The sequence below is a fragment of the Microcebus murinus genome, chromosome 3, assembly GCF_040939455.1.
Source record: "Microcebus murinus isolate Inina chromosome 3, M.murinus_Inina_mat1.0, whole genome shotgun sequence".
Lineage (NCBI taxonomy): Eukaryota > Metazoa > Chordata > Mammalia > Primates > Cheirogaleidae > Microcebus > Microcebus murinus.
Window position 1 is genome coordinate 86,772,652 of NC_134106.1, and position 12,658 is coordinate 86,785,309.

The following is a 12,658-nucleotide window of genomic DNA, read 5'->3' on the forward strand; positions in this document are numbered from 1 at the left end:
TGATAAAGACTTTTATAGAGGCCGGGCGCGGTGGCTCACGCCTGTAATCCTAGCACTCTGGGAGGCCGAGGCGGGTGGATTGCTTGAGGTCAGGAGTTCGAAACCAACCTGAGCAAGAGCAAGACCCCGTCTATACCATAAATAGAAAGAAATTAATTGGTCAACTAATATATATAGAAAAAATCAGCCGGGCATAGTGGCGCATGCCTGTAGTCCCAGCTACTCGGGAGGTTGAGGCAATAGGATCGCTTGAGCCCAGGAGTTTGAGGTTGCTGTGAGCTAGGCTGACACCACGGCACTCACTCTAGCCTGGGCAACAGAGCGAGACTCTGTCTCAAAAAAAAAAAAAAAAGACTTTTATAGACTCAAGGTAAAGGGGTGTAAAAGATATTCCACACAAATGGAAAACAAAGCAAGCAGAAGCAGCTATACTTATAGCAGGTAAAACAAACTAAATCAACAACAGTAAGAAAGGACAAAAAATGTCATTACATAATGATAAGGGGATCAATTCAACAAGACAATATTATAATCCTAAATATATATGTACCCAACACTGGTGCACCCAGAGTCATAAAACAAATACTACTAGACCTAAGAAAAGAGATAGACAATAATACAATAGTGAGAGACTTTAACATCCCACTGACAGCACTAGAGAGATCATAAAAGCAGAAAAATCAACAAAGAAACAGAGTACTGGACTCTTGAACAAATGGACCTAACAGATACTTACAGAACATTCTGCCCAACAACCACAGAACATACATTCTTCTTATCAGCACATAGAGCATTTTCCATAGTAGAACCCATATGTTAGAACACAAAACAAGACATAGTACATTTTTTTAATTGAAATTATATCAAATATCTTTTCAGACCACAATAAAATAAAACTAGAAATCAATTCCAAGAGGAACTCTTAAAACTATACAAATACATGGAAATTATACAACCTGCTCCTGGAATGATTTTTGGGTCAACAATGAAATCAAGATGGAAATTTAATACATTGACTGCCACACTAGAAAAAAAATTTTTTTTCCCTGTGGCCATGGTCTTTTATTAAAACAAAATGATCCTTTCTAATTTGTTATTTTTTATTGTTTTCTGCATGTGAGTTATATGTAATGCAATCCACGTTTTTAGAATTAAATTATCAATATTAATTGTAACAATAAGAATATCAACAAGTAAGATTTTCACGAACCAACTGCACAGTTTTGCTTCACAAGGCCCTGGAGTCAAAACTAGCCTGAGTTAAATACAACACACATGGCAGTTAATGTGGTAAAATTCTTTTGAAACAAATGAAAATAGTGGCACAATATATCAAAACGTCTAGGATACGGTAAAAGCAGTACGAAGACAGAAGTTTATACATTAAATGCCCATATCAAAAAGACTGAAAGAGGCCGGGCGCGGTGGCTCACGCCTGTAATCCTAGCACTCTGGGAGGCGGTGGCGGGCAGATCACTCGAGATCAGGAGTTCAAAACCAGCCTGAGCAAGAGCAAGACCCTGTCTCTACTATAAATAGAAAGAAATTAATTGGCCAACTAATATATCTACAAAAATTAGCCGGGCATGGTGGCGCATGCCTGTAGTCCCAGCTACTCGGGAGGCTGAGGCAGCAGGATTGCTTGAGCCCAGGAGTTTGAGGTTGCTGTGAGCTAGGCTGACACCATGGTACTCACGATAGCCTGGGCAACACAGCGAGACTCTGTCTCAAAACAAAAAAGATTGAAAGAGCAAAAATTAACAATCTACTGTCACATCTCAAGGAACTGGAAAAACAAGACCATATCAAACCCAAAGCTAACTGAGAAAAAGAATTAACAAAGATCAGAGCAGAACTAAACAAAATTGAGACCACAATAAATAAATAAAGGGATCAATGAAACAAAAAGTTGGTTCTTTGAAAAGTTAAACAAATTTGACAAACCACTAGCTACATTAATCAGAAATAGAAGCGAAAGGACTCAAATAAGCCAAATCAGAAATGAAAAAGGAGCGATTATAACTGATACCACAAAAATACAAAAGATTACAGAGACCTCTATGAATATCTATAAGCCTACTAACTAGAAAACCTGTTTCCAGGATAAATTCCTGGAAACATACAACCTCCCAACTTTGAATCATGAAGAAACAGAAATCCTGAACACACCAATAGTAAGTGGTGCAATTGAATCAGTAATAAAAAATTTCCCATAAACAAAAGCACAGGACTAGATAGATTCATAGCCAAATTCTACCATATATACAAAGAACTGATACAAATCCTACTGAAACAGTCTCAAAAGATTGCGAAGGAGTGTACTCTTCTATGAGGCCAGTATCACCCTGATACCAATGCCAAGAAATGATGCAATTAAAAAAAAAAAGAAAACTACAGACCAATGTCCCTGCCCTGATGAACATAGATGCAAAAATCCTCGACAAAATACTAGCAAACCGAATCCAACAGCACATCAAAAAGATTATACATCACAATCAAGTGGGTTTTATTCCAGGCATGCAAGGATAGTTCAACATATGCAAATCAATAGACATGATCCACCACATAAATAGAATTAAAAACAAAAACCATATGTTCATCTGAACAGACACAGAAAAAGCATTCAATAAAATTCAGCATCTTTTCATGATGAAAACTCTCAACAAACTAGGCAAAGAAGGTACATTACTCAAAATAATAAAAGCCATATATGAGAAACCCACAACCAATATCACACTGAACAAGGAAAAGTTGAAACATTCTCCCTAAGAAGTGGAACAAGACAAGCATTCTCACTGTCACCAATTCCATTCAACACAGTACTGGAAGTACTAGCCAGAGTAATCAGATAAGAGAAGGAAATCAAGGATATCCAAATGAGGAAAAAGGAAGTCAAATTATTTCTGTTTGCTGATGATATGACCTTATACATAGAGAACCCTAAAGACTCTTCCAAAAGACTCCTAGATGTGATAAATGAATTCAGTGAAGTCTCATGTTTACATAATCAGTGCATAAAAATCACAAGCTTTCCATGCAGAATAATAACCAGCTCAAAACCAAAACAAGAACTCAATGCCATTTATAACTGCTGCTGCTGCAAAAAAAAAAAATTACCTAGGAATATATTTAGTCAAGAAGGTGAAAGAGCTCTATGAGGAAAACTACAAAACACTCATGAAAGAAACTGTAGATTCTACAAATGGAAAAGTATCACATGCTCATGGATTGGAAGAATTAATATTATTAAAATACTATACTGCCCAAAGCCATCTACAGATTCAATGCAATTCTTACCAAAATGGCAATGCCATTTTTCACAGAATTAAAAAAAAATCCTAAAATTTATATGGAACCAAAAAAGCACCCAACCACCAAAAGAGTCCTAAGGAAAAAGAACAAACCTGGAGGCATCACATTATCTGACTTCAAATTATACTACAAGGCTATAGTAATCAAAACATAGTACTGGCAAAATCAAAGCATAGTACTGGCATTATAATAACAGACACATATAACAATAGAATAGAATAGAGAGCCCAGAAATAAAGCTCAATACCTACAATAAACTGATCTTTGACAACACAGACAAAAACACACACTGGGGAAAGGACACCCTATTCAATAAGCTGTGCTCAGAAAATTGGATAGTCATATGCAGAAGAATGAAACTGGATCCCTGTCTCTCACCATGTACAAAAATTAACTCAAAGGCCGGGCGCTGTGGCTCACGCCTGTAATCCTAGCTCTTGGGAGGCCGAGGCAGGCGGATTGCTCAAGGTCAGGAGTTCAAAACCAGCCTGAGCAAGAGCGAGACCCCGTCTCTACTATAAACAGAAAGAAATTAATTGGCCAACTGATATATATATATATAAAAAAAAATTAGCCGGGCATAGTGGCACATGCCTGTAGTCCCAGCTACTCGGGAGGCTGAGGCAGAAGGATCACTCGAGTCCAGGAGTTTGAGGTTGCTGTGAGCTAGGCTGACGCCACGGCACTCACTCTAGCCTGGACAACAAAGTGAGACTCTGTCTCAAAAAAAAAAAAAAAAAAAAAAAAAAAATTAACTCAAGATGGAATAAAGACTTAAATGTAAGACCTGAAACTATAAAAATTCTAAAAGAAAACCTAGGAAAAACTCTTCTGGAGTGTTGCAGAAAACTTGGTCTAGGCATAGAACTTATGATTAAAACCCCAAATACAAATGCAATAAAAACAAAAATAAGCAAATGGAACTTAATTAAACTAATAATCTTCTGTATAGCAAAAAAATAATCAACAGAGTAAATAGACAACCTATAGAATGGTAGAAAATATTCACAAACTATGCATCTGACAAAAGACTAATATCCAGAGTCTACTAGGAACTTAAACAATTCAACAAGAAAAAACAAATAACCCCATTAAAAAGTGGGCAAATGATATGAACAGACATTTTTCAAAAGACATACATACAAATGGCCAACAACCATGAAAAAATGTTCAACATCACTAATCATCAGAGAAATACCAATTAATACCACAATGAGACACCATCTTACTCAAGTTATAATGGCCATTAGTCAAAATAAAAAAATAATAGCTGTTAGTGAGGATGCAGAGAAAAGTGAATGCTTACACACTGTTGGTGGGAATCTAAATTAGTACAACATCTCTGGAAAACAGTAAGGAGATTTCTCAAAGAACTAAAAATAAATGTACCGTTTGATCCAGCAATCCCACTACTGAGTATCTATCTACCCAAAGGAAAAGAAATCATTATATCTAAAAGATACCTGCACTCATATCTTTATCACAGCACTATTCAAAATAGCAAAGATATGGAAGTGTCCACCAATAGATGATTAGTAAATTTAAAAAATGTGGTGTATACACACACACACACATACACATTCTCTCACTCACCATGAAATACTACTCCGCCATAATAAAGAATGAAATAACGTCCCTTGTAGCAAATTGGACAGAACTGGAGGCTATTACCCTAGGTGATGTTAACTCAGGAACAGAAAATCAAACGCTGCATTTTCTCACTTATAAGTGGGAGCTAAACAATGGGTACACATGGCTGTACAGAATAGAATAACAGACATTGGAGATTCCAAAAGGTGGGAGGGTGGATGAAGGATGAGGGCTGAAAAATTACCTACTGGGTATGAAGTACACTATTTGAGTGATGGGTACACTAAAAGTCCAGACTTCACTATACAATAAATATATGTAACAGAATTCACCTTGTATCCCCTAAATCTATTAACATTTCTTAAAAAGGGGAAAATAAACAAATAAATAAAGGTTAACTTAAAAAAAGTAAAAAAAGAAAGTTATATTCATAGCAGGTCTTATTCCATAATTCAATAAAATTTATTGCACATCAAGTATATCCACCATATGTTTAGGTTCATTTAAAAATACTTCTATTTATAGACACTAATTAATTCTAAGTTGATATCATCTTACATGTATTAATAACATTTAAAGCAAGGTGTCATAGGCCTTTGCCCTTGCCACTAATCTACCCTTTCCAAAATGTTCACACAAACCATTTCTTCCTATTTAAAACATACCACAATGCTGAAAAGGCTATCCTGTAAAGTGTGTCACACTGTCAATTTGTGCAAACTGCTTACCTATAAAAAATTACTTTTAATAATGAAAATATATACATTTCAAAAAGGAAAAAGAGCAAAAATTATTGCTTTATCCCAATCTATTTCTTCCTTTCATAGTTTAAATTTGACATAGAATTTATAGTCAGTATTTATAATACCTTAGGAGAAATGGTAACAAGAAATGATGACATAGGGTAAAATATAAATTAAAATTTCACTATCAAAACTTTCCTGCAATTCTTAATAATAGAACTGGCTATTTTAATTAGAATTTTCCAAAAATTCATGCACCATGTATTTGGCCATTGTATATATTTGCTCTTAAATACCTTATATTTTTTTCCTCAACAAGATAAGTTTTACATGAAAATTAGTACCAATGACTTAACATACACTAAATTTGTATGTTAGGATATTAATTAAAACTATTTTTGCTGAAATGCACATTTTAAAAACATGATTCAAAGTTAGACAAATGATATAAAAATATCAATTTCCTAATAAGAACAAAAAGTTGCTCAGTAATTTAAAAAATTAATGTCTGGGAGGAAAGGTATTACCATAGGAGAAGATCAAACCCCAGTCCATGAGACTAGAAGGCAAAAGTCTTTAAACAAGATAAACTTGTTTTATTATAAGAAGAAAACACATACCTCTCTTCTTTATTTATTTGGTCACCAAATCCCACTGTATTCACAATGGTCAATTTTAATCGAACATTACTTTCTTGGAGTTCGTATGTCTGAGCTTTAAGTTTCACATGTGGGCAAAAATGTGAAGATTCTTGGTCTTCAAAATTAGTATTAAATAATGTGTCAATCAGTGTTGATTTTCCAATTCCAGTCTCCCCTGAAAGAAAGAAAAACACATGTTAACAAGTGCATGGGACGGCTGAGAAAAAATATAACTGTAAACTCCTAGAGTGGTTTTAAGGATCTCACATATTGTGAAGGCCAGGTTGTACATAAAAGGAATATCTGCTCAGTCTGGTTCAGAGGTATTAGCAGAGCACAGAAATGAGAATGTAAGTTAAGTTACTCAGGATGCTGAAAATAACAATGAAATATTTATAGAACAAACAAAATGTATAAAACTAAGCTGGGTATGGTGGCTTGCACCAGTAATTAAGCTACTTGGGAAGCTGGGGTAGGAGGACAGCTTGAGGCCAGGAGTTCAAAACCAACATGGCCAACATAGGGAACCCCTGTCTCAAAAAAAAAAAAAAAAAAAAAAAAAAAAATATATATATATATATATATATATATATATATATATTAAAGCTAAGAAAAAATAGAATCTAAATAACTGCATTAAAACTCTGGGATCATGACTTCAAATTGATGACATAAGCATCACACTGCTTATGAAAAGAGTGAATTGAGCATAAGGAATACGAAGGAACAATTCAGAGGAAGAGTAAGTGGCACTTACCCACGCAGAGAATATTAAAACAGAAACCTTGCTGAATGGATCTATTGACCAGCTGATCAGGCAAACTCTCAAAGCCAACATGGCCAGACATAGTCAAGGAACGAATACTTTCTCTTTTCTGAAGGAAAAGAAAAGCAAAAAGACCACAAACAATAAAAAAAAAAATTTTTTTTTACTTAAATAAGATATAGGCACATTTGAAAGGATCAATATAATTTATCAAAGAAACTAAAGATTTTACAAGTGATTAAGTAAATTTTTCAGAAAAGGAATCTGTATCCTGACCCTCAAAATGCACATTTGTCATCCCCTTCATACAATGAAAGTCCAGCATTATTTATAATGTTAAAACATTTGATTTCCAAAAATAGGAAAATATCCAAGTAAATTATTATATATTCTTCACTCACAAAATGGAAAGCTTAAAGTCACTTATTATGTTTATAACAAATTTTTAATAACTTGGGAAATTCTTACATTAAAATGTCAAGTGAAAAGAAAACATGAAACAGTTCCAGTTCCCAGTAAGGGCGAATAACTTATGACAAACTTGCTTCCTGCTGGTAACAACAATAAGTAGCTCTCTCAAGTTACCTGAGTGCAACAAAGACCCTGGAGGAATAAGACTTTTAAGGGAAGGGCAACTATTAGATGAGATGCACAGTTATCTTAGCTTTTCCCCTAAAGGTACTCTTCAGTCACTATGGCACAATGAAGACAGAGCTCAGGAGAGAAGTATTACTAATAGGCCTACTGGGTTAAGAAGTCAACTGGAGACTTGAGCAGGCAAACTGGCTGGAAATTGAGGGAGAAAATTCCAAAAAAGAAGGAGTCCCTAATCTGCAAACATACTTCCCTCAAATGCATGGTTGACCACCAAACTGCATATACACAGAGGAAATGCAAAGATCCCAGCAAGGGGAGATAGGAATTGGGAGGAGCCAAGCAGAGTTTTCAAGAGTGCAGCCTTGGGAGATGGACAAAGCTTGAATTTTAAGTCTATATAAGTTAAAGGATCTTGGGTAAACACCTCGGGCTTTCTACTGAAACCATGGATGGACCACATTTTATGAGTAAGGACCATATCCCAGAAATGCTCTTTAGTACTAAAGGCAAAACTGAAATAGACCTGTCCTAACAAAGCCTATAACAAAGCTCAGCATGATCAATGTAATCAGCCAGCAATTTAACTGCATATTAGAACAAAGCTTAACACTCTTCAGAAAAAGAAAACAGAATCCAGCATATCTGCAATATTTACTACACAAAAAAAATTACAACAATAGGTAAAAGCAGAAAAATGTGAGTCAGAGTAAAGGAAAAAAAGTCAACAGAAAGAGATCCACAAATGGACCAGATGTTTAATTAGAACTTTAATAAATATGCTAAAGAATCTACAGGAAAAGAATGATATAATGAGTGACATAATGGGAAATTATACAGAGTTAAGAAAGTTCTCAACAACAAAAAACAACAATGGTTTTTCTTTTTCTTTTTTTCTTTTTTTTTTTTGAGACAGTCTTACTCAGTTGCTTGGGCTAGAGTGCCGTGGCTCAGCCTAGCTCACAGCAACCTCAAACTCCTGGGCTCAAGCGATCCTCCTGCCTCAGCCTCCCAGGTAGCTAGGACTACAGGCATATGCCACCATGCCTGACTAATTTTTTCTATATATTTTTAGTTGTCCAGCTAGTTTCTTTCTATTTTTAGTAGAGACAGGGTCTCCCTCTTGCCCAGGCTGGTCTTGAACTCCTGAGCTCAAATGATCTGCCCACCTTGGCTTCCCAGAGTGCTAGGATTACAGGCATGAGCCACCACACCGGGCCAATGGTATTTCTAGAATAGAAAAATGTAACATATGAAATAAAAAATTTATTGAGTAGTATTAACAGCAGACTAAACAATGGAAAAGAGATAATTATCTAAATAATAGTTATTATCTAAGCTAAATATCTTTATTTATCCAAGCTGAAAATTCTCTCGTAGAGAGAAGAGATAAAATATGACAGAGTCTCAAAAACCCAGGGGACAATATTAAATGGTCTAACATACCTGTAATTGGAATATCAGGTGAAAAAATTAGAGAGAAAGATGAGAGGAGGTAAAGAGGGAGGAAGAGGGCAGAGAGGAAAACAATGTCCAAGTAATAGCGACTGAAAATTTTCCAATTTTCTAAACATGAAATCAGAGACCCAAGATTTTTAGCAAACTAAAAACAGGAAATATCCAAAGGAACCCATATCTAGGCGTGTTATAGAAAACTGCTTAAAAACAAAGATAAAGAAAAACCTTAGGAGCAATCAGATGTGGGGAAGATACATTACACACAAGTAAAAGAAATATAAAATAACTACAGATTTCTCATAAGAAGCAATGCAAACTGGAACACAACAGAATGACATCCATAAAATGCCAAAAGAAGAAAAAAATGACAACCTAGAATTCTATATCCTATGAAAACATTCTTCAAAAATGAAGGCAAAATGAAGACATCTTCAGACAAAAATCTGAGAAAATCCATTGTCAGCTGACCTACCTTATAAGGAATATTAAAAGAAGTTCTCCAAGAGATAGGAAAATGACAACAGGTCTACAAAAAGGAATGAAGATCAACAGAAAGGTAGATATGTGGGTAAATATTTGCTTGTTTTAAGTCTTTGAAAATATAACTGCTTCAAGCAGTAATAAAAACAATTTTTTACAGGTTACATGTAGAAGTAAAATGCATGACAAGCATAAAAGATGGGAGGGGAATAGAGGAGGGGGAATGGAGGTACATGCTGTAAGGTTTCCATAGTATACATAAAGTACTATATTATTTGAAGGTTGGGTGTGATAAGTTAAGACCTAGATCAATTTCTATTTAAAAAAATAAAAGACCTGGCCAGGCGCGGTGGCTCACGCCTGAAATCCCAGCACTCTGCGAGGCCCAGGCAGGCAGATTGCTCAAGGTCAGGAGTTCGAAACCAGCCTGAGCAAGAGCAAGACCCCGTCTCTACTAAAAATAGAAAGAAATTAATTGGCCAACTAATACATATAGAAAAAATTAGCCAGGCATGGTGGTGAATGCCTGTAGTCCCAGCTACTCGGGAGGCTGAGGCAGTAGGATTGCTTGAGCCCAGGAGTTTGAGGTTGCTGTGAGCTAGGCTGATGCCACTGCACTCACTCTAGCCTGGGCAACAAAGCGAGACACTGTCTCAAAATAAACAAACAAACAAACAAACAAACAAACAAATAAAATAAAAGACTAAAGAGATATAGCTAATAAGCCAATAATAAAGATAAATTGGAATCATAAAAAATACTGTTAATCCAAAAGAAGGCAGGAAAGAAGAAAAATGAAAGAACAAATGGGACATACAGAAAATTAGTTAACAAGAAAATATGAAGTAAAACTATAACATTGAACTCCCACTAAAATGGCTAAAATAAAAAGGCTGACAATGTCAAGTGTTGGAGATAATGAAGAACAGTGGAATGCTAATAAATTTGGTAGTGCAAATGCAAAATGGTATAGCCACATTGAAAAACAGTTTGACAGTTTCTTATAAAGTTAAACACACATTACTATACAATCAGAAAAAAATCTCACTTGGAAGTACCCAGGATAAATAATGTATGTCCACATAAAGAATTATGTATAAGTGTTCATAGCAGTTTTATTCCCTACAGTCAAAAGCTGGAAACAACTTAAATGCACAATGGTGAATGGATAAACAAACTGTAGTATATCCGACACAATGGAATACTAAACTACTGATACACTCTTCAACATGGATAAATTTCAAAAGCTAGGTATCTAAACAGTGATTTACTTACTGTAATTTTAGTAAAAAAATATGCATATATTTTTCCATATGTTCATATATCCTTATATGAATATGGATAGAAATGTCTCAAAGGGTAGTGACAGATTATTGAGTGGTTACCACTGAGGAGTGGACCTGGAGGTTAAGGTGAGAAGGAATCACTTTTTACGGTATACAGTGGACAGAATTCTGAGATGGTTCCCAAGATTGATGGCCCCTGGGGCACATAAACTTTCTACCAGTTATTCAATCAAACACTAACGTAGGTGCCACTGAAAAGAGATTGTGCAGATGTGATTAAGGTCCCAAATCAGTCAACCTTAGAAAAGGAGGCTATCCTGGGTGGGCCTGACCTAACGAGGTGAGCCCTTGAAAGGGCCCAACCACGTCCGGCCAAAGATTGGAAGCATGAAGGGGACTCCACATGCCAGAAGTTCTTCCCTGCAGGCCTTCAGGATGGAAAGGGTCATGTGGCAAGGACTCAAGAAGTCTCTATGAGCTGACAGCAACCCCCAGCCAGCAAGGAACTGAATTCTGCCAACAACCTCAGAGTGTGGAAGGGGTACTACCAGATGAGAACCCGGCCAGCTGACCCCTTGAATAGGAAACCTGGGACAGAGAAGGGAAATGGGCCGTGCCTGGCTCTCTGACCTATAGGACTGTGAGCTAACAAACAGGTACTATTTTAAGCAGCTAAATTCGTGGTAATTTGTTATGCAGCAACAGAAAATTAGAACACTATATTCTCTTTTGTGCTCTTTGAATCCCTTTTAGTCATGTAAGCATGTTATCTTTATGATTTTTTAAAAAAAGAAAGTGAAGAAGCATTACACTTCCCAGTCATGAAAGTGTTCAGGATTAGAAAAACATCTGATAAGCACATGCTTATTACATAGAAGTTGAACTAAATGGCCTCTAGGATGCCTTCTGTTTGTAAAATGACGTGAGTGTAATGTCACAGGAACAAATGAAGCTTTTCAAAAATGAGGGTATGGTCCCCACGATTTAATGCAGAAGAGAGGCTAGAGAAAATGAGACTACAAAGCGGCCACTGGGTGGATTGTCACTGAAGATTACTAGTGATGGTGACAGCAGTCTCAGCAAAGCAATGAATTAGAAGGCAGATTAAAAGTAATTCAAAAAGTCTATGAGGTCATAAAATAAAGATGGAAGAGACTATTACTCCTAGTGAAAGAAAAAAAGATGAAAATGATAGTAGCTTGGTGGTCAAATGAAGATTTATCAAAATCGCAGAGACCTTGTCATACAAGGAGGAAGAGTGAAAAACAAAAGACTAGTTATTGGAACATAGAGCTAAAAGAAATTATTTAATCTTACTGAATTACCCATGTTTGTATTTGTAATATTCTTTTTAATTAAAAGTTTACCTCTTTCATCAAATTAAACTTACTCCTTCTTTTAAAATATAAATTTTAATATGAATTACTAAAAACCATCCCTCCAAACAAGCACGTTCGGAAGGCCCTTGGAAGCATCAGGTCTAATCTGGCATCAGGAAGGCATCTCGCAAGGCTGCCGGATGGCTCCCTGCACCCTGACCTTCAAAGAGTTCCATGCACCCACCACATTCTGCAGCGTCTCAGCAAAAGCAGTGCTAGTCTTTCTACTGAAGGCTGCTGAAGCACCCGGAGTTCTAATTTCCTTAATGTCAAAGACAATGAACCAAAAACAAATAGAAAAAAAATTTGCTTAACGTCAGACAGGGTAGGAACACTGTGGACACTCAACAATTATTCAATCCAGCATCGATTTTTCACTTGAATCAACAGAACAGTTAATTCACATTCA

The 12,658-nt window shown here is 35.9% G+C and overlaps 1 protein-coding gene across 2 annotated transcripts in view; it reads right to left on the reverse strand.

Annotated features, from left to right (window-relative positions):
* The window catches only part of SEPTIN10 (septin 10), a 63,190-nt gene that overhangs the window by 25,986 nt on the left and 24,546 nt on the right, over positions 1–12,658 (reverse strand). For both annotated transcript variants that reach the window (XM_012737609.2, XM_020286295.2), the window contains exons 3-4: positions 7,044–7,161; positions 6,266–6,461 (exon numbers count right to left, since the gene is read on the reverse strand). In XM_012737609.2, the coding sequence (XP_012593063.2) occupies positions 6,266–6,461; positions 7,044–7,161 (314 nt within the window). The remainder of the gene's footprint in view (positions 1–6,265; positions 6,462–7,043; positions 7,162–12,658) is intronic.